General features: G+C 40.2%; 2 protein-coding genes and 1 long non-coding RNA gene across 5 annotated transcripts in view; 1 reads left to right on the top strand and 2 right to left on the bottom strand.

Moving 5' to 3' along the window:
* The window catches only part of ptpa (protein phosphatase 2 phosphatase activator), a 31,937-nt gene extending 22,935 nt beyond the window's left edge, over positions 1–9,002 (bottom strand). The window contains exons 1-5 of the mRNA XM_032539267.1: positions 8,879–9,002; positions 7,513–7,622; positions 5,805–5,891; positions 3,579–3,704; positions 2,581–2,698 (exon numbers count right to left, since the gene is read on the bottom strand). Of these exons, the coding sequence (XP_032395158.1) occupies positions 2,581–2,698; positions 3,579–3,704; positions 5,805–5,891; positions 7,513–7,622; positions 8,879–8,903 (466 nt within the window). The 5' untranslated portion in view covers positions 8,904–9,002. The remainder of the gene's footprint in view (positions 1–2,580; positions 2,699–3,578; positions 3,705–5,804; positions 5,892–7,512; positions 7,623–8,878) is intronic.
* A 351-nt stretch (positions 9,003–9,353) lies between these two features.
* crata (carnitine O-acetyltransferase a) overlaps positions 9,354–23,181 on the top strand; it is a 26,802-nt gene continuing 12,974 nt past the window's right edge. Inside the window, exons 1-8 of one of the 3 annotated variants that reach the window (XM_032539238.1) lie at positions 9,354–9,449; positions 11,378–11,668; positions 13,021–13,139; positions 15,280–15,333; positions 16,015–16,171; positions 17,546–17,720; positions 20,217–20,395; positions 21,342–21,442. In XM_032539238.1, the coding sequence (XP_032395129.1) occupies positions 11,384–11,668; positions 13,021–13,139; positions 15,280–15,333; positions 16,015–16,171; positions 17,546–17,720; positions 20,217–20,395; positions 21,342–21,442 (1,070 nt within the window). In that variant the 5' untranslated portion in view covers positions 9,354–9,449; positions 11,378–11,383. Of the gene's footprint in view, positions 9,671–11,377; positions 11,669–13,020; positions 13,140–15,279; positions 15,334–16,014; positions 16,172–17,545; positions 17,721–20,216; positions 20,396–21,341; positions 21,443–23,181 lie in introns of all 3 variants that reach the window. The other 2 variants (XM_032539235.1, XM_032539236.1) reach the window with 2 other exon arrangements.
* On the bottom strand, positions 10,410–21,543 carry LOC116704071 (uncharacterized). Its single transcript, XR_004335577.1, has 3 exons — positions 21,531–21,543; positions 15,424–15,429; positions 10,410–10,721 (listed from the first exon to the last, which is right to left on the bottom strand). It is a non-coding gene; the product is annotated as an uncharacterized LOC116704071 (long non-coding RNA).

Raw genomic sequence — 23,181 nt, forward strand, 5'->3', positions numbered from 1 at the left:
AATTAGCATAATATGGGTGCTTTAAGTTTATGTTTTGCTTCTAATGATACCACCACCACTAGCTTAACTTCTGCCCGTTTTTTGTCCAAGTGTTCTCTTTGCTAAAGCTCCAAGGAATCCCGTTTTGACTCTTTGAGTGACACTCCTGCTTTAAACATGGTAGCAACCTTGTTTTTAATGGGTTTACAGGAAAGGACATTTACACATATTGCAAAAGACGACATTTTGAAAACATTTAAAAGACCTGTAGTCGTTTAAGCTTAACACAAATTCTGTTTCCCCGCCAAGTGTTTCTTACAGCTTCACTGCAGTAGAACTCAATGTCTGCTGCCTTTATTCATCTCTGAATCAAGCCTGCTTTTTACAGAGTTGCACTGCATCACTGCACCGCCTAGTGGCCAAACACATATTATAGTATCTGTGTTGTGTATATAGTATGATACACAGATGGTAACCTCTGCAAAAAGTGCTTTTATGAGGGCAATCATGTTTGCTACAGTCTTTGCTTGATTTTGACATCCAGTTCTGTTTCTCATGAGATTATCACTCAATCATCAAGGACAAGGCGTGCAGAGGAGTGGTCAAGCCTGACCAGAGATAAGAAAGTTCTCTTTGTGTGAATATTGTTCCTTTTCCTTTATACAAGCTACTTTTAAAGACTATCTTTAAATTACTATGTAGTCATTTGCTGTACATATGCTGTGAAGTGCTGTAAACTGACTCTACTTGCTGCAAGTAAACAAACTTTTGAGATACCTCCAGTGATTTTGACCATTCTTTGATGAATAATTATTCTAACAGCTACACTTCTGAAATGTAACAAAGAACACAGCAGCTAGGTAATAATCTCTCAAAATGACACGATGGACCCCACCAGTTATGGACAGCGGAGCTGTGATAGGCCCACGAAAGTGCAAGGTTGGGATTGGGAAATTGATAAAAATTATTACATTTACACACGAATGATGAAGTGGGTTTCAAAATTTGAATGGTCCGTCTGCCAAAATGACAAAAAATGTTCCCCGTTACCTGAGAGATAATCTGGCCTTGCATGTCTCTCTCTCATGGGTGGGCCAAATTCTCTGGGCAGGCAAAGCAGGGAAAGGAAGGTAACCTTGCACCTTATGATCTTTATAATGGGCAAGATTCCAGATCGGCCCATCAGAGCTTTCATTTTCTCAATGGCAGAGCAGGATATCCAGGGATTGGATATCCTATCAAACTTACACCTATCAAACTTTCTAGCCACTGGGGGACCAAAGGCAGGCTGGGGGAACGCATATTAATGGTAAAAAAACTCATAAAGTGAAATCGTCATGCCATGGGACCTTTAAAACATACTCACTAAATACTAAAGCTCCAACAGCAATGTCTCTCCAGAAAGTGCCCATGATACTGCAGATAATCCACAGAGCACAGCATCACAGAGTCAATTTCCTTAATCTCTTCTTAATGGGGAGCAGCAAGAGATCTCAGAGAAAGTTATTTCAAACCCTAAACAAATATATATTCAAAGTTTTATGTAAAGGTTTGGTGTGGGTTTAATACCCCATGTCCACATGGTATTAAAATCTGATACGAGTGATCCGATCATAAGTGGACGGCTCTCAGTATGGTTGGTTACTGAAACCTAATGCTAATATGGCAACGGTGCCTTAACGTTTGCCTGTATTTCTGTGGAAAGGATTCCAACAGCCGGACGTACAACAGTCTGCAGCTAAAGACACTCACTGCTGTACTACTATGGACACAAAGTTCACTGGTAAACGTCATTTTAGGTTATTGTAAAATACCCTTTTCTCATCTATTATGTATATTTTTTTTTATCATTTAACAGCAATTTACTGGTAAAACAAGTTATAAGTTATTTTTAAATTTTTATTAAATCATTTAATTTTGACCATATGGCCTTTCCAATAAACAAGCCTGTCTTTCATGTCGCCGACATGTGCTTTTTTATTATCTTTTAAAAAGTATTGATTCTGGCACTGTTTATCCAACCCTAGCTCTTAGTACAGGTGTGAATTAGAGGATGGATACCCGACCCGAGCCCGACGGGCCGGGCCGGGTTCAAACAGATTTTTAGAAAGGATGCTCGGGTTCGGGTCGGGCTCGGTCACATCAGCGCGATAAGGCGTTGAACATTTTGAACTTAAAACAGCTTATTATGTAGGTAATGGCGCTTGTTGCCCGTGTGCATTGATGCGCTCATCTGTTGACATTTCCGAATGCCTTCCTACAATTGCTTAAAAAGCGGCTTTCACACAAAACAAACGTACAGTTTATTAGTTGAGAAACAAATGCGATTTTAACTGTGTCGGGCTCGGGTCGGGCTCGGACATAAATACCTTAATGCCTGTCGGGCTCCGGTCGGGTTCGGTTACTGCTCTGTCGGAAGCGGGCCGGGCTCGGACAGAAAAATCCGGCCCGATCCGCACTCTAGTGTGAATGCACCCAGGACGCATTGAGATCCGATCCCTCAGACCACATTCGGAAGTGGTCTGGCCAACATATGACCACATTCTTATAGCAGTGTGTACATGTACACGTCATTGGCCACATTTAGCACAGCATTATTACCTGTTCCATAGTCTATCCTGGTGGCATTCCCCACAGACTCTTTCAGGTAGACCGCTATCTCTGGAGCTGCAGCACATTTGTCAGCAGGGAGCACAGCTGAAACCAGGGCCTCTGCTTCCTGCACACAGAGAAGTATTCGGGTCACAAAGGGTCCGTGAACTTCCATAAAACTTTCCAAGGGGAGTTAAGTTTGGGAATTTTGGAAAGGTTGCACAATTTTAATATAAGATTTTTTTTGATAGTGAACTAATTTGGGTGGAAGATACATACACAAAAGCAACACTAGATCATGTGGCATGTTGTGGTTAAAAGTATGTACCCATTTCATTGAATTGTAACCTGCACTTACATTTGCACATACACAGCGCATTCTCCAATCTCATGTGCAGCACACTACTTCACTGTCTGAGCCATTTCCATTTTTAATGATATTTCAGTTAACCAACAGAAAGTAGCCTTAAGCAAAGTACACAATATATGACTTGTAACACCTTCTGTACTTTCTATTTTGCTATCTAGCTGTTGACCATGGGATGTATGGCTTGATTGAGCAAATTTTGGAGTTTTAAATAAATCTTTTTCAATTCATTCTTTTATAAAACGAGTTTTTCACTTTAAACTCTGAGTTTTTCACACAGCCCACATAGATGGCTCAAGTTTTCAAAGGACCTTCACCAATTGTTAACTTACGAGCTAGCTAACTCACCAGAAGACACATTTGACATTGCATGTATTCGTCAAATAAATGGATTATTATCGGCTTTTTTCTATCTGCATATGACATAGTAGTGCAGCCTGAGCAAATAACCAATATATTTCAATTTAATTCCTGTTTTTTTTTTTACCGTTAATGCTTAGAACTTTCTTTTAAATTCCATAAAATTGTTTCCACTCAAAAGGAGAATAGTGAGTCTCATTTAGGGATGCACTGGTACAGAACAACTTCATTAGTGTGTGTGCGTGTGCGTGTGTGCGTGTGCGTGTGTGTGTGTACTAACCTGGTCTAGTTTGGCATACCAAGTTCTGAAAGCCTTATTACCAAAGCGTGATGGCTGGTCAACAGGCGGGGTCTCGTCTATCCACCGGTCCAGAGTTCCCAAAAGATCTAGTAACTTCTCCACTGTCTGTCACACAAGACAACAGTGACTGGAGCAACACTGATACATTCTCACATGATGGGTTTAAAGAGTATAAAAAGGAATGAAGAGCAAACGATGAACAAGAATGTTTAGGTCAGGGGTGGTGGGTGCCATCAGACAGACGCAGCCTGGTTCACTCTGCTGAGCCTTCTCAGACAAATTAAAAGTATTAAACTGGGATTAATTTGAGGCTCATGACTGCAGCTCGTAGAAGAATGGAAATCCCAGTTAAAATCATTAAAGCTATAGAGCGTAGTTTCTGTCGCCCCCATGAGGAATTCTACGTAATGACAACCAAACTGCCAGCACGTCCACATAATTTTACCTTGCAGAACACAGGAGTTGCTGGTCAACAGCTGCCTCTATCGGTTAGTTTGTGTTATTACGTGACTTTGGTGTTAAAGGGTTAGTTTGAATTCCCCAACATGGATTCCCCCAGTGTATTGTAAGCCTGATGGCCCACCAGGCCTAAGTCTCTGTCAATAATTTTTTTCAATGTGTTTCCAAGAAGTTTTTTACAACTACGGTTGCAGGTACTACGTAGGTACGTGGAGACACGCCGGACCCTACGCTGTAGCCTGACGTGCACCAATACAGGCCTTTTTTTTTTTTTTAGATGATTTTTGGGGCATTTTTGGCTATGTATGGCTACGTTCAGATAATTGGGTCGTCCGGTGACTTTCCCGTGCAGAAGCTCGAATGAAGATAATAACCTCTTCAGGCAGAGTCCTTCATGGTTTTTTTTTCATCCTCAATGGCGACTAGCAACTGCGTGGAGGGGCGGGGGTGGTGCACGATCACGGAAGGCTTGTATCATGTGGAGGCACCGACAGTTTTGTTGTAATTTCTACAGAAACTACGCACTATAGCTTTAACAACTTTTCTGGGGAAATCCTGACCAAAATGACACAATAATGCTAACAAAGGCAGACGGGCAACACCCGTGTTCTGCGGGGCAAAATTTCTATTCCTCCAAAAGAGTCTGGTGAATTTGAGAGCAGAGATGGATAGAACAGCAGTAAGCAGTACTGTGCGTAGCTTCTGTGTCTGCTTTTCCAAACTGGGGGTGTGCCGACCGCCATCTACTGCAACTAATATGCTGACTACAGATATGTACCTCATACAACCACATTATCCCTTTGACTGCTCATTTCTTCTCTGCTCCCACTGCCGACAGCTGTCTGCTACAAGCACATTTCCAGAGATTGTCACTCTCTCTCTTTCTCAGACACAGGTTACGGTGCACTAGGGCGGCACGATATGAGGAAAATGTGCGATATGCGATGACAATTAGTTGCAATGAATAAACAAATACTTAAATTGCTTGTTGAATTTAAAAGAAATAAAAAGAAATAATCTCTTACATTTTTATTAAACAGATTGAACATTGAATTAAATCTACAGTATATATAAAAAAAGAAGGACAGTTGCATATTAAAGTGCAGTTTTTTCACTAACAACAAGAATCTCTGAGTGTCTTTTTTGATATGCTGCAGCCTTTCATGATATGTATATTGCGCCAAAAAAAACAACGATATGTTGTGCAGGCCTACTGTACACACTAAGTGCTGATCTATTGCTTAGATGAGCTTCCCTACTCTTCAACCATGGCTATGCCTGCCAGAACTTCTCGTCATGGGACCGAAAGGTCAAACCATCCCCAAAAAAAGAGCTCTCTCACTAGAAACAAATTAGACCAGAATCCAATTTTTATTTGGACCGAGACCACCTACTTTTGTACCTGTAGCCTGACCTGCACCTCTGGAAAGATTTAACTTCACGTTGCTTTGCCCTCCCCGACTCATTTTCAGGTTTTCCTTCTCCATAAACATGAAATCAAAGAGCAGGTTAACCTTTTCCTGCTACAGATTTCCCACAGGGGTCACAAAGCACAGGGGAGACACTTTGGTTCACACCCACAATAATCTCATGTTTTTGACAACCACACCAATGAACTAAGTATAAAGTATTACTATGAAGTATAAACTTCAGGCCACTTAGGTAGGCTATGGCAAAGCCCTGCGTGGAGTCTCCTCAGAATCCTAAATCCCGCTTTAGAAGCCACTCTTATCAAAGACAACATACCTCTGACACCTTATATTCACATGTGAACTTCTTTCCCTTCACACCTTCATTCAGTGTCAGAATGAATCCCATGTAGTCAGCATACGCCTGGAAGAAGGAGAGATGTGTTGAAAACTGGACTGTATTGAGACGTGCAGTCAGATGAACCGATACAAAAACCAAAATCCATATTATGATATTAATTTATAGGATTATTTTGACATAATTTATGCTGATCACGATGGGCAACATCAGACAAAAACTCTTCACACGTGCACTTCAGAAACTTCAATCACTTTCCCAGGTTTTAATAATACTTGGCATTCAGTGGTGGAACTAAGTACTGTACTTAAGTACCAATTTGAGGTACTTATACTTTACTTGTGTGTTTTCTTTTCATCCCACTTTCTACTTCTACTCCAATACATTTCAGAAAGAGATATTTTTACTGTTTACTCCACTACATTCATCTGACAGCTTTACTTACTTCAATGCAGGACGTTTAATTGTAACAGAGTATTTCTTACAATGTGGTATTACTACTTTTACTTAAAGTGACAATATGTAACTTTCAGTTTGTGTTGATTCTAGCGGCCGCTTTGGAGTAAAGCTGTAGTGTTTTTACCACACCAGCTGTCGTAAAGATCTTTTCTTTACCGTGCTGAATAACAAAGTCAGCGTTACGGGGAGGTCATATAGCGGCGATGAATGTTTTGCTCAGACCAATAATCGTTCATTTAAATTAAAAGTATGAGTTACAGATGCATCGTTGCATATCCAGCGTAGCATCCTGTGATCGCGATATCACGTTGTGATAAGTCTGCAAAATTTGGGTTATTTTGTGGAGCAACGCGTCCCGTCCGTTAGCTGTGAGGCTTAGTCGTGTTCGATTTAGAGGCCGCATAAAACGCTACAATGATCGTGTTTCATTGGCCAGTTGCCGTGCAACGTCAGCGCACAGGTCCACTCCGTGACAACCCCTACGGAGCGTACCACGTGACCAGAGTGACGGTAGGTGAAGAAATAGATAAAGACAACAAAGTGGAACAAATCAGAGAAGCAAAAGAAAAGTGTTCCTTATTCATGTTTTCATGTTGGACCAGTCCAATATGACCGTCAGTGGAAACAAACTTTGTGTTGGAAGAAAACTTCTTTTATTTGTTATTAATCTATTTTGATGCATTTTCCTGTAACTTGTAAATTTACATACAGTACGTTTAATAAAAATAGAAATTAAAACAGATATTGCAATATTCATAACCGATATCAGAGATTTTCTCCGGTACTGTCTAAAACGCTAGTATTGTATCAGGAAGTAGCGGCGTTAATGCACCGATCCGATACCAGGTAATAAAGCCCTAAAGAAAATCTACGTTAAAGTAGTTTATTTTATGCTCTTTTTCTATTATAACTGTCTGTCAAACTGGATGAAAAAAAGAAAGTTCTGTGTTATTCATTGTTTGAGAGTTTAACCTGAGCCAGACCGACAACAAGGACAGAAATCACATCCCATCCATACAGGGATAGTAGTATACAGCTGTTAAAACATAATAAAATATATGACACACTGGTATCGGATCAGTACTCGGTATCAGAATCGGTATCGGGAAGCAAAAAATGGTATTGGACCATCTCTAACCGATATCGCAACATCCCATTTTGTCAATATCGTGCAACACTATTGAAAAGTCAGACACAAACAGTGAGTCAGCCACAGGCAGCAACCTACCTGAGATCTCTTCCACTTGCCCATATCAGGCACCATGCTGATCTCTTTCTTGGGTACCATGAAGGTGACGCTGTCTGGGACTTGAGGTGCTTCATCCTCAGGGGTGGATCCTAAACAGTTTAGGAAGAGACGGGCTTCAGAGATAATTCCAGTTCGGTTATGCAGCAGATGGTTTGTTTTTAGCAGCTTTTCTCTTGATAGGTAAATTCAATATTCACCCAATCTGTTCATTTTTTTCAACTTGAATGTTTACCAGGCAGATAACTCTGATAAAAGGATGCTGTTGAGTAGCACTAGAACAGGGGTCTTCAACATTTTTAAAGCCATGGACCCCCTACTACATATATTGTATAAAATATTGTATATTAAACTGGGCCTACAATAATGTGTAGGGTGCCTGTACATCTTAATACATACATTTTTTTGCATAGAATACAAATTTATTATAAAAGCCTAATTATTGTTGGTGTGATTATATAAATCTTGTTTTAATGTTAAAACATACTGTATATGTTGCACAGTAAATTCTCATTGAATCCTGTTTCTGTGGATGGCTCCTAAGCCTTTCATCAGTGGGGATTTATATTTGCTAATAATTTGTTAAAGATTCATGTTAAGACCTTTTCATTTTTGAAAAAAAATTAAGACTAATTTGGAGGCCCCAATGCATCAACTCTGAGGACCCCTGAGGGGTCCCGGACCCCCTGTTGAAGATCCCTGCACTAGAAGAAATTTAGAATCTACTATTTTCTGATGTTGACATGACATATTGGTTATGCTGCTTCAGGTTGTTTCCTGACACTGCTGGAGTAGACTTGGCTCTTCTCGTCCTATGAGTCTTTGTGCAAGGTTGGTTTGGGTTTTTTAAAGCGTAGAATAATTCAATTCTTCAACTTTTAAAAGCATTTTTTGTCCTGACGTTGTACTTAATGATAAAGGAGTTAACGGCTGTGGTGCCTACGTCACACTGCAAATTGTCTCCTGCGATTGACTCTACGTGCTAGCTAACCCCTTCCAGTGAACTGAGGTATTTTAAGAGTTTGACAACGATTGTCACAGAACATTACAGAGCACGACTTCAAGTTGTACAAGTGTATAACAACAGAGGCAACCCGCAAGCCCAAGATAGAAACTTCAAAACGGGACGTTAACGTTAAATGGGTGGCTCTGCCTGAAGACAGCAGTGATAACTGTTACGCCTTCTGGGCTTATCTAGCACACGTAAAGTTAATTAGTTAAATGCCCCATGTGGCAATGTAGCTAGTGGTGTACCTGCTAACGTTGTTAGCGTTTATCAAAAGATAGCAAAAGCGACACAGAACTGGCTAATGCTGTACAACAGCATTCAACTGTACTTTGACGTTACCTGACTGTTGCTCTGTTTCCGCCATGGTGAGAACATTCAGTCTCCTTCGTGGGTTTCAGGCGGAATAAAAACAGCCATAGCTCATTACTGCCCTCAACGGTTCGGAAAATAAATGGCATCCCAGGTTCTGTTGGTTGTATCCACGTACTGTATGTTATTATTATTATTATATAGAGTATATATATCTTAGGCTATGGTTGTATCACGTTGTGTAACCTACTAAAAATAAAAAAATGAATGCCGTATATTCTAAATTTTACTTACTTACTTAAGCACAAAAGTATTATCAGCAAAAATCTACTGGAAGTATCAGATATATGAGTACTCAAATGCAGAATGAGCCCCCTTTAGTCTTGTTTAGTGGTGGTAGTTTAATGAAGTCAGAATTCTGAGAAATAAGTGCTCAGAATTCTGATTTTAAACTCAGAACTCAAATGCATTTTTCCAAAATGGCCCTAATCCTATTCCGTACATTTACAACAACTCTACAATTCTCTGACTCTACCCTACCCTGTTTTAAGAGAACCTCACCCTGACCTTATGGTGGTTGGCAGCTGACGACCTGTGTAAGGTCAGTGTGCTTCCAGTTTGTCTCCAGTGGGGCTAACGAACGACGGGTCTTCCGTACAACGCCAGTAAAATACCTAGAATTTAGGTTTTAGGCTGGACTTCGAGCACTGTCTGACCTGAGTCTGTGGGCGTTTCTTTGAATACAGAATGTGGGGCATTTTCAGCAGAACTATGGTAAGTCAGCACCTGACAATGCTTGGCCAAAAGTCGACTAGCTAGAGCGTAAGTTATTGACACGTATTAATACAACTGACTTTATAACTATTTTAATAACGTAATATATGTTTGTAGTGACTTAGTAGTTAACGCTTTGTAAAACTAACTAACGTTCGGTGGCTAAGGAGTGTTTGCTAGCTGTTAGCAAAGTTTGCTAGCTTAGCTCGTAATACACTGAAGTAGCGGTAACGTTAGTGAACAGTTAGCTAGCTAACTGGGTCAAAGGTTTAATTTGGGGGTTATTTAAGATTCAGTGTATAAAACATTAAAAAGCAAGCTTGACTGAGACTCAGTTTTACTGACGTCAATATGTCTTTTTAAGCTTCGCTACATTATAAGATATCGGAGACATACGCATTATTTATTTTTTTATTTTGTACCTGAACGTCAGATTCTTTAAAATAAAACATTTAACGCTAACAGTTAGATGGGGACATATGGAAACCTTTCAGCTTAGCCTCTGGAAATGATTTATTAGTTTTATCTGTGTCAGTCACTTCTTGGTACTTTTGTTCACCTCTTGTAAATGAGTACACACTGCGCTCTACATGTGCTTCGTACATATTCTGAGAACTGATTGCGCAGTGGACAAAGGTCTGGCAAAGCAGTTCGGCTCCTATATGATTTGAGTAGTGTTGTCATTATTGTGTTATGCATACATAATATGTCCAGCCCAAACCTGCTCAAAAGACACCATTATTTAGAAAGAAGAGACACCAGAGTAGCATCACAACTTCCAAATTAGGGTTGGGCATCGTTTGGATTTTACCGATTCTGATTCCAATTTCGGTTCTTATCGATTCTCGATTGAGGGCTGGAGTTGAAATGGGTCACATGCTTAGTTCACGAATAAGAGGAACGTTTTATTTTTGATTCAATGGTGGGTTGTAGTTTTACAGGGCATTTTCAATGTAAAATATAGCCACACTAGAGCGCGGCTTACTGTGTTCCATGGCTGCAACACAACAAAACAGAACTCGCACGTATTAAATTGGGAAGCGATGATCGGATTTGAAATCAAAATCTTCCAAACGATTCCAATAAAGAAACGACTCTACTAGAATCGTAATTTTTCAAACGATTCCAAGTAAGACTCGGTTCTCGATGCCCAAGCGTATTCCAAATAACCCATCCTGACTTTTTTTTCCAAGATTAAGAAACTGCTTTCAAGTGAACCGAAAAGTTTTTGGACTTTGAACAGACATTTCATTTTAGTATAGATATTCTTAACCCATCATAATGAAAGAAAATGTGAGGGGGAGGGGCAATATTTGTTAAAAGGCAAAATATGTGTCAAACCATTCTGAAAGAAGTATTGTGGTGCTGCAGGGACGTCTGGCTAAAATCAAAGGCATGAACACATTTCTCTAAATCCTGTCTAGACATGAGTCCTTTAAGTATTGCTATGTTTTTGAGATGGTAGTAGGCTAATTTATGATTCTGTTAATGTGGGTTTTGAGATTTAAATCCACAACTACACTAATATTCATGACATGGTTTGAACTCTTGACCATTAGGTCTTTAAGAGGAGCACTAACATGTGATTGTTAATTTTTGGCACCAACAAAAGTCTCAGTTTTGTCCTTTTTCATATAACTGGAGATAATTATAGGACATCCAATCATCATGTTTTTTTTTTCATGTCACAATTCACTTCAAATGGCCCCACAGCAAGTTGTATTTAATGCACATTCTCTTGTCTGTCATATAAAGGTGGGGATGGCGAAACCCTGTGGCTTAATGAAGCCCTGTCACTTGGTGAAGCCCGTATCAGCGGCTCGGGTCTCTGGGAGATACCTGACCCACCAGAAGGGACTGCCCACTCTGCCTGTCCCCCATCTGCAGCAGACCTGTGAGCGCTACGTCCGTGCCCTGGAACCCATCCTGAAGGTGGATGAGTTGAAGCAAACTCGAGAGCTGGTAGACGAGTTTCAGAAACCAGGAGGCATTGGAGAGAGACTTCAGAGGAGCCTGGAAAAGAGAGCACAGAACACGGAGAACTGGGTGAGACTCTGACACGATGAATTAAAGGGAAACACATAACTTACTTCCCTGATGCAACTTGTTTGCTTTAACTCTCTACACAATTTTATTGCAAGCCCACATTTGACTTATTCCCTTTAAATAAATGGTATTATTCCGCTGCTATGCCAATCTGTTAAGGGGTGGTAAGGTTCATGAAAAAACATCCAAACCGTTTGGTCCGCTTGTGACCTCAGTGTGTCTCCCTTTGGCCCGAAAAAAGAGGTATGGACAAGTTACCAACAAAACATACAGCAAAAGACCGTCCTGCCAACCTGTACACATTTTAACATCAATGTCCGCGGTAATGATTTTCACTCTTATGTCGCTGAAGCGGCTGCTGTTTCAGTCGGCTCTCAGTGTGGGCGGGGCTGCTGAGTTCTCCCCGTGACTGACGTGCGCACACACACAAACACACACGGTGGATGCAGGAAAAACCAGAGATGAGATGTACAGGAAAACCTAAATTGAGGACAGCTACGCTCGTTATTGTAGGTGCAATGATAAGATGAAGTCCATTAAGTCCTTTATCAAACCGTATGAATGTGTCTCAGCCCAGTGTAGGAAATTAACTAACTATGGAAAGATCAACAAGCCACTGACACACATGTTCAAATTTGATTCATTCCATAAATTATTATTTTTTTTGTCTTCACCACCAGCCATTTTCATATTCTACCAACATTTGCAGCATCCTGAGCCTTTTTGGTAAGGTTACTAGGAAAACTCAGGCCAGAGGAGTTTATTCTCCCCAAAATAAGTTTCCTTTTTATTTTTAAACGACTATACAAAAATTAACTTTTCACTTATTCAAAAGACAGAGCTTTAAGAGTTCCTCTCTTTTTCTTTTAAAGGATAACATTTTGTAAGAGCTACACAGAAGTATGCAGTTTGATAAATGCAAGTTTATTTCAAATGATATTCTGTAATATTTAAATCTGTGTGTGCTAAAAAGGCACATAAGTTCCTGTAGATGATAATACACATTTTCCTTTTTCTTGCCAGATAAATGTTGAAATCATCAATGTCTTCCCTCTTGCTGTATCAACATCTCACCTAGCTGTCCTCAGAGACAGTCCCAGTGATGTGCTAAAAGTCCAGTCAAATTCAGTTTGTGCATTATTACAGGATATGAACAATTTTAATTTGAACAATTAAGCTATATATCATATGCTGAAGTATATTTCTGGAGTGTTAAGGATTAAAATGAAAAATAACAACAAGAACTGTACAGATTCAAAAACTGTGACCCTAAAAGCAAACTGAGTTTTGTGAACCGCGCCACCCCTAGATCTGTTATTGACTCGTGTCTGTTTGTCTCTGTGTCTCTGTAGTTGTCAGAGTGGTGGGTGCTGGTTGCTTACCTCGATTACCGGTTGCCTGTGGTGGTTCATTCAAGTCCGGGGTTGGTCTTGCCCCGCATGAACTTCAGTGATAAGACGGGACAAATAAGGTGCACACACAAACAGAGCATGTTATGACAACTTCTAAGATGTCATGTAGAGCGCGACCAATATATATACATACGATTTGTAATGGCTAATAATCATCCAAATCCAAATACAAGATTCTGATAAATGAATATTTAAAAAATAAAAATTAAAACAGATGGTCAACCATGTTAATTGTGTAGCCGTTGTATAGTTTGTCCACCAGAGGGCGCTCTACAACGTCCCAGTTGGCGACACTTATTTTTGTCTGTTTTCAAAGGACTTTAAGTTTCATATCTTAAGTTTGTATTTTTATTCATTTTATTTATCAGAAATTTTATGCACTTAATGTTTATTTTTTAATTAAAAAAAAATATATATCGGAATTATGGATTTAAATAACCAAATATTTGTATTGGTTTCAAAAATCCTTCATCGGTCGGGCTCTAATGTCTATGGATGAATATCAGCCACAGTCCAGTCAGCTAGGGTTTTACTAAGCTTGGGACGGTGTAAACATTAATCCAGATTAACAAAGCGGACTTGACTCCACCTGACCCCGCTTGACTTTGACAGCGGGGATCGCCCCGCTTCCCAGCCTTGGACGCTTTGTGGGCTTGCCACTAGCAGCAATTAAAAGGCTTGCTCGAGATGAATTAGGCCTTGTCTGCAAGGTGGAAGTGAGCAGTGGGCAATGACAAAAAGACAAGTCAGACAGTTCCAGCCATTTCCTGTAGCCTTCAGGCTGAACAGGAAGTGACAGAAACGCCCACATCCAGTTACGTCCGGTTACACAGTCTCCAGCTGGTTTTATTAAGACAGAGTAGCTCTCCATGCGATCTGTTGCTGATGTTGATTAACAACACACTGTAGAGGATGCGTGATCTGAACAGATTTAGTCTCTCTAACTTCTAAACGTCTCTATCAGCCGCACAACATGTGTTATGTAAATGTTTTGCATGAAGAAGTCCCAATAGGGTCAAAACGTTGCCTTTTGTATTAAATTATGAGAGCATAAAGCAGTGTTGCGGACATTATTCTGTACAGAATAAGCCCTTAAATCAGACGAATAGCTATTAAATTTCCTTTAATTAAAAAACAAGAAGAAATGTATATAAAACGTCATCGTATTGAGTTGATTCTGAACTAGGGCCGGGACAATTTGTCGATCAGAGCACCATGTCATGGGACCTTTTAAGTTTATTTGTGTATTCCTCCTCAAAGTGACTTGAAAAGTTAATTTGTTTTATTGGACCGGCAGTAACGTAAAGCGGCTCGGCTAGTTTAAACAAATACATTATGTCAATCACGTTGTCATATTGCTTATTACCAGTGTTGGGTTACAGCAACTTGGAAAAGTGCTTTTTTTTATTTTATTTTTTTATACATCCATGTATATATGATTTTGATTCAAAGCGGTTTTATTTCAGACTGCAGCAGAAAGCACAGATGCGCTGAACTTTAGAAATGCCCAGGAAAATGTAGCTTGTGTTGATGGTACCGCACTTAAGTTACGTGATCAATATGGGCTTAGCTACTGAAAAGCTATTTGACTGAGAAACAGTGATCGAGAAATAGTTAAACTAGTAATGCTACTGCGCAACACTGCTCGCAATACGTTGATTTAGTGCCGTGCTACTGGTTGCTTATGTTGGTTGGGTTTTAATTTGCCAGAAATCATAGTGACAAATGCCGGCTTAACCAGTTAGCATACAATCAAATTGATTTACTGAACAGGAAATCAATCCCACTCTAGTTTTTACAAATGTGAGTCACAGCTGAAGACTGTATAAAACTGGGTCGACACAATTGCCCTTGTACCACCCATATACCCCTGTTTGATAAGCCTCCTTTAGAAGAAAATGTGTGTTGATGTGATCAGTTGATGCATATACATGAATGGTTTGGCCCCACCAATTCAAGGATCACTTCTCTACATTATTCTTTATATAACAAAGAAACAACTGTACACTAATACAGTATGTCTCAGTATCGTTTCACTACAGATTACCACCACATACTGTATTTTCCAAGCCAAGCTGCTCCACTGTGCCTTGATTCATTCTGTTTTTTACTGTGAAGTAAACTTTTAAACACTAACTGTAGTTCCATCATTTACCAACAGAAGAATAGAAGTTAACAGATCCTGCTTTCTCTGTGTAGGTTTGCTGCCAAACTGACCGCAGGTGTCTTGGACTTTAAGACAATGATTGACAAGTGAGTACTGCGCAGATATTCCCCTTATTGACCTATGCAGCCCACTCATTCCCCCCCTCCCACCTATTTATTGTTTTGTCTTTCAGCTACTGGTGGCTGTTAATGCCTATAGTAAATTCAAACATATTTTCTGGTCCTGATTGGTTCAGACAACATCCTTTTACATTTTGTAAACGATAGGTGTGTGTGTATACATACAGTATGTGTATTTGTCTACACCTTCTGCCTTCCCTAAGCCATAGGAGAATGTGAATGTGTGTTCAGTGGGACAATAGGATGGGTTGGACTGTTACAATATTGCTGAATCTTCTCATGTTGATTTATGCCCCTGTCATTTTGTATCTCTGTGCAAAAAACAACAACGATTATTGTCTTTGGCACAGTTACCCACAGTGTTGACTAGCTTGCATCTAAGATAGCTCCACTAGCTTACTGTGTGTTGCAGCAGCTGCTTCTATGGGATACATTTACAAGAGCTCTGTTGAGGATGCATGTCATAAAGGGTTTCAACATTTTTTAGCCATCTTCACAATCAATTGCTAAGTCAGCTGATTTTCACTTTGAGCTTCTAAAATCTAAATGTATCAACCTGAATTAAAACAAGTCTTTTTATCCAACTGTGCAATATACTGCAAATATGGTTAAGTTGGTGTTTAATGGCAGAGCTTGAATGTCTTGCAGTGAGACACTACCGGTTGAATATCTGGGAGGGAAGTCCCTGTGTATGAACCAGTACTACGAAGTGCTGTCCTCCTGCCGGATCCCTGGTCTGAAGAGAGACTTGGTGGTGAACCACGCCAAGAGCTCCAAACACATCACTGTGGTACACAACTTTCAGGTGAGGAGCACTGGAATGAGTCCCGTATGTGTGTCTGGGCTCTTCTGGGACCAGCGGCCTGTATCACAAAGCAAGTTCAACTTTGGCTTACTTGGCTTCAACTGGTATCAACAAGCCCAGTGGACTCAGATTTCAATAGTTCAGTAGTCTAGATTCTATATTGAGTAGTATAATCATGACAGTTATTATTTTGCTTCTGTGCTGTGTTTTTGAGTTCTGCTTTGCTTGTGTTGCCTTACTTTTTTGTATTTTTTGTACTTTTTTTAACATCAAGGCCACGGGACTACAGATAGCCTTTTGACTTATTCTGGCATATTTTTTATTTAAATGTTTATGGGCATTCAGGCCTTAATTCCACAGGACAGCTGAAGACATGAAAGGGGAGAGAGGGGGGGAAAGACATACAGCAGGTCGGAGTCAAACTTGCGGTGCTTTGAGGAGTAAACCGCTATTGTGTGTGTTAATTCTACTGATCTATAAAAAAAAAGTTCTGCATTACCTAGTCTAGATCCAACTTCCCTTTATTAGTTATACCACACCCACAATTCCCATAGAGTGGCCGATTTGCCAGTCAGTTGCCTTGCTGTCAATCAAAATTTGTGGATCAGAACTATAACCAAAATATAGTCTAGGGTATAGTCTTAAAATAACTATTGTTCTTTAAATATAAACAGAAACAGTTTTTTTGGCCCCTACAGGTATCCTAAGCACCTGTGATGTATAAACGTCAAATTAATTTAAGCCTAAATTTGTGATCAAATAGAAGGGTTGCCCAATATGAGGAAAATATGCCATATGCGATTAGGTTGTTGAACATTGCGATAAAGATATTTCTTGCAATAAATAAACATATATTAAAGTGGACTCAGTTCTGCAGCTTTCAGTATTCTGCTAAAATACAACAAACTGCTTGTTGAATTTAAAACAAGGGAAAGGAAATAATTTAACATTGAATTTAATTGACACCACTAAAAAAGAATGACAGTTTGTTTTTAAACTGTAATTTTCGACTGATATTTTCTTTCAACTAACACAAAAAATCTCTGAGTGTCTATCGCGATTTGTCGCAGCCTTTAGCGATGTGTATATTGCACCAGTTGATGTTATATTTTGTGCAGCCCTATCAAAGAGACCAAAAATGTGACCTTGCCACCTTTGGACACTGATATGGGCTTGCAGAGAGCACACTAACCAGACAACCACCAACTATTATTTTGTCTTTTCACTTAATTTTGACTTATCTGATCAACATTATTAGCTGTAGCTGATGACATTTGCCAGCTACCATTGCTTTTCTGGCAAACTGACAATTGTCAGCTAAAAGTGAGACGTCTGACTGAGGCTTCTCTTCTCCTTTCCTCCACGTGGAATCAGTTCTTTGCGTTGGAGGTGTACAACAGTGATGGGACTCCACTGACAGCGGATCAGCTCTTTATTCAGCTGGAGAAGATCTGCAGCGCCTCGCTGCAGACCAACGCAGAGCCTGTCGGCATCCTCACCACCCAGCATCGCGATGCTTGGGGCAAGGCCTACATCAACCTCAGCATGGGTGAGTCAAAAGACCACTGACGTTGACTGACGCTAAAGGACATTGGAGTCTTAGACATAGCTGGGAAGCATTGTGCAATGGGGCACCGGGGGAGCGTGATCGTCATTGCCGACAGAGGGATTCAGAACAGTTTCTAGCAGTAACTTCATTATGGAATGTCGTGAACATGCTCTGTAATAGATAATGCTGTACTCAGTTAATCCTTTGCAAATGGACCTCTGAACTTGTTGGGCTAAGAGATACTGTATGAACTTACAGCCGCATGCGTCCCAACCCTCGGAGATGTAACAGTGTCCTTTAATTCAGTGTTACTTCATCCTTTTAGAGTCAGGACCCGCCTTCCTGTGTTCCAGGACCTCCTGCTTTACCAATGAAGCTCTGAATGTAGCACATGAAATTTACAAAAAACTTCACACAGTCATGTAAAAACATTCCCTAGTCTAGAGTTTCATTTTTTTCTCCTCTCCCATCTGGCGACCCCCAGAAATTATCTCACCACCTCCTTGGGGGTCCCAAACCCCAGGTTGAGAACCACTGCTATAATTGCCACTCAGTATTCCTTCTGTCTTTTCGAGAGTAACATTTCCCTTCTCATAGGAACTGGCAATTGAACATTTTCACACAAGAAGCAGACAAGATAAAGTATCACACTTTGCACTTAGTCACGAAGCAATAAGAGTTCACATTTTAGGGACAATATGGAGTTTTTAGTGCCAGTGCCAATACCGATATTTATTTATATATTTTTCTTTCTCTCAGCCGCTGACCGATACAGGCTGCCGATTTTCTTGAGCCGATATTTGGAGCCGATACTGCTTTTGCGCCCTCAATTTACGTCATAAAAATGTAAATCCTGCCACACTGGATTTGTTTTGGGAATCTGCTCTGCCATTTCTTTTAACCCTTGTGTTGTCCTTCTGTCAAAATTGAAAAATCAACACTTTTGTTGACGCTTTTTTTATCAATGTTTGTCAACTTATTAACTTTAGTTTTATAGTTATAGTTAATAAACCTCATTTATAGGAAATTAAACCTAATGTTTGAGTTAGAAAAGCATGAAATTAGGAATTATTTATACTAAAATTAAAGGAATACAGACTGGAAAATGTCAATTTTTTTTTTAATTGAATAAGATACCCCAACATTAATGAAATAGAGATTTGTACTTGCCAAAGAGCGTTGTGTGGGATCAATCATGTTATTTTGGGGAATTAAAAAGTACATTGATATAGGAAAACGGGTCAATTTGACCCGAGGACAACATGAGGGTTAAAATAATTTTAAAAAAAAAGGGGGGGGGGTAGTGCATGGTCTGTACTTGAACTGCCGCATCTTACTAGTGTGTCATGCAGCGATGTTTCTGTTGCCTCTAACGTGGGCAGCACCGTAATCATGCCCCAAAATCCGTGCTGCTATTTTTGTCCGGGAGCTGGCTTGTTAGCACCAGATTTTAACATGCGCCGTTGAGGTAACAGAAAGTTGCGTTGCCTTTATCTTTTCATGGCAAAAGCGCCTGTGTGGAAAGTGGTCGCACAACAGCTGAAATGTTTTGTCGCGCAAAAAGTGTTTCAAATGTTGACAACAAAGTAAAATATTGATTTCGAAGTTTTGTTTAGTTTTATTTTTATATCTATATATACATACATAGGATAATATATTGAGTCAATTGGCAACCATTTCGTGCTCTTTGGAAACCACCTGTTTAATATTGGTGCTTTTTTTTTTGTATGTGTGTGTATATATATATATATACTCACACATGAAATGGTTCCCTATTGACTCAATCTGGTTGCCAAGGGCAACCGGGCAGCTGTTACTGTCCTGCCCTGTATGCAGCTAGATATTGTCTTAAATTTTAGATATTGTAATACTACTATTCTAATAAGTATTGTCTTTTCTTGGTTTTAAATGCTTCATTATAGTTAAGTTATGTACTTTTCTGAAATTACCAAACTGTTCTATTATTTACATTTACCCAATCACATACACAGTCATTATATTTACATTATGATGATTATTTATCCAAAATGTCATTGTGTGAATATTTTGTTAAAGCACCAATAGTCAACCCAACGATACAGCCGCAATATCGATATCGAGGTATTTAGTATAAAATATCTTTATTTGATTTTCTCCATATTGCATATTGCTATTCATATTTTCTCCGCTTTAACCCAAACCACGACGGCAAACAGACTTTTATTAACACCTGTATTGACAACCCTAGACAAATACAATATATATAAGGTGGAGCTTTCAGCTCTGATATAATGGTCCATAGTTTAATGAATAGTAATGTATTTTTAAATTGATATTTTGTGAGTAGAATCTGAATTGGCAACGTAACCAGTAATGTTTCCCTCTCAGGTAAATGAAGTAACCTCAATATGAAAGTAATAAATAAATACAGCATATAGAACTGTCTGGATATCTAGATGAGTTCAACTGTTACATTCTGATTACATAAGAACATCGTGTGTATGTGTGATGTGTCAGATGAGACCAACAGAGAGTCCGTGTCGGCTATCCAAAGGAGCATCTTCACTTTGTGTTTGGATGGAGCGATGCCTCAGGTGTCTGATGAGATGCTCCGCAGCTGTGCTGCCGTCCAGATGCTGCATGGAGGAGGCAGCCAGTGGAACAGTGGCAACCGCTGGTTTGACAAGACACTGCAGGTGACCCCCTAAAGCATGGTTTCTACTTCTACCTGAAATCTAGGTACCTGGAGACGGAGACCTATGCCGCACCTTATTCCGTAGCCTATTAATAAAGACCATTCTATTTGATCAGTCGACCGGCACATAATTAGGAGACTTGTATATAATTCAAAGATTTATAACTTTCAGATCCATAAAATATTATGACCATACAGTGCCCGTCGTCTGTGTGACAACACATCATCTCTCTCTCTCCGACCGCCCTCTCCTTCACTCGCTGTCTGTCAGCAGCTCACATTCTTCTTCTAAAATATTAGAAACACCAAAGGAAAATCAGAAATCCCAAGATGTTGCCCCATGATTCTCTGGGAACAGAAGTGTCTGCATGTTTCACTCCGATATTCTTCCTAATAGAAAAGCAACCGCTCTGACTGTGTGAACGTTTAAAATGTTTGTTGTGTTTGGCAACGTGCAGTATAAAAACTGCACAATGTCGTAATTTCCCTTCTGAATTGCACCAAGTCTACCAAACTATAGTTGTGAAAGCCCCCTTACACTGGCTCAGAAAGGCTTAAAGCTTTATCAGCTCCACGCAATTCTCAACACTTTATCGCGCTGAAGCTAGAGTGAAGATTATCTTATCATCTGAAGAGTCCATCATCTTTTCTTTAATTCTCCGTATCTTCCTTGGCTACTAGCAATTGTGTGGAGGAAGGGTGGGGGTGGGGGTGGTGCCTGAACACAAACGGCATGTATCATGTGGACGCCCTGACAGTTTTGTTGTCATTACTTAGAATTCTTCCTGGGAGAGACAAAAAATACACACTATATTTTTAAAATATAGTAGCTCTGGTAATGTAAATTTGCTTATGTAATAATTTGACATTGTCTACAAATTTCTCAGGCTGGATGTCCTGGGAATTCTTGTTTTATGCTTTAAGACAATTTCTGATCTCTCTTTCAGTTTATTATTGGAGAAGACGGGATATGTGGTGCAAACTATGAGCATGCCCCAGCTGAGGGCCCCCCCATAGTGGCCTTGATCGACCATGCTGTAGAATACACGTAAGTAGGTGAAAGATCATTTGGACTCTGTAGGTGTCCTTCCCCTGTAGGTGTCTAGTTGTTATAACATCTTTGAAAGTTCAGCAACAAGACAGAGAGAACACAGAGACTTTTTGCCACTGGCATGGACAAGTCTAATCACAGACAGGAAATCACAGTTAGAAATCCACGGTTTCATTAAAGGGTAACTACCGTTTATTTTTCCAACCTGAACCCTGTTTTCCTATCTTTTTGTGTCTAATGGCGGTTTTCCACTGCGTGGTATCTACTCGACTCGCCACGGCTCTACTCGCTTTTTTTGGTTTTCCATTACAAAAAAAAGTCCCTGGGACCTGCTACCAGGTACTTTTTTTAGTACTACCTCAGTCGAGGTTCCAAGCGAGCCGAGGCGATACCAAAAGGTGACGTGGTTACCTGCAGACTGCTGGTTGGTCGGAGAGAATCGTCACTTATGACCGCGTTGTTAGCAAACAAGAGTGCGGAGTGTGTGTCCAGAACAAACGGGACATTTAAAACAAATCTAGCCGGACACCGACAGATTATCCACTCTCTGCACTATTCTCACTTTTCAACTGTTCGGGCTACTAGGGGCTTCATGTCGTTTCCAATATTGACACTGTACTTTAAAAAACAAGACAATATATATATATATATCAAAAGTTTTATTTACTTTCAAGTAGCGCATCAACACTCCCGTACGTCCGGTCTTCTTCCTCTGCACCCTGTGACAGTGTCCCCCTGGCTTGCTGTCCCAGATGCATCCCAGTCGTTGTCATAAGACTGTCCGTGACTCTCATACAGATTATACGAAGCCCAGTAGTCAGAACCAGAGGTTCACCGGTCGGACATCGCCACCAGACGTTCTGCGGCGGCGATTTACAAAGCGTGAATGCTCTGAAACACAAACAGTCCACATCAGTCATGGTGGTGTGAATCATGGTTGTTAGTACTTTATACGTATAGTAAATACTGACTGCGACGCTGAACACATGCAGATGTTAGCTAACGTTACAGGAAACTTAACTACCCTTTGTGTCGGCGAACAACCGTCATGTCGACGTCTGAACTCCGTCAGATTCCCAAACTCCCGTTTTTTTAGCGGTGATTTTTGTTGCTTCCTTCAGCTTCTTTTGAAACAAACATTTCTTCTGGCCGCGGCGAGTAGCCCGGTGCTGTTGTGAGGCGCGCTGAAAATTACGTCATCACGCGTTGCTATAGTGACCAGCCACGTCAGGCTTACGCAATCTGCAATGGAAAACGAACATAGAATGGGCCGAGGCGAGCCGAGCCGTGCCGAGCCAAGCCGAGGCGAGCCGTTACCAGCAGTGGAAAAACGCCATAAGTGACTGATGGGAACAACAATCTTTGACATTGGTCCAGTACTTAGCGGGACCGCTGCACTCAGCAGAGCTGAGTTACACGCTGCAGTGTAAGTTAATAGGGCAATTGTCCAGCTTGTATTTACCTTCACAAAAGTGCTTATTTTGCCACTGACAATGTCAAATGGATTATTATTCTAAGTGTCTGACAACATTATGGAAAGGATTTCTAAGGATGGCGACCTTTCTGTTAAAGAGTAAGATCCTTTTTTTTAAACATAAAACATTCGCGAAATTGCATTCGCTAAACCCACCAGACTCCATGTAATTAAACAGTAATTTTAGCATCGTAAGAAATACACTTCATTCAAAGTTGACAGAAACAAAATAAAACTATGAAAAGCTGTTTTGGTCTTTTTT

Source organism: Etheostoma spectabile, chromosome 16 (genome assembly GCF_008692095.1).
Source record: "Etheostoma spectabile isolate EspeVRDwgs_2016 chromosome 16, UIUC_Espe_1.0, whole genome shotgun sequence".
Lineage (NCBI taxonomy): Eukaryota > Metazoa > Chordata > Actinopteri > Perciformes > Percidae > Etheostoma > Etheostoma spectabile.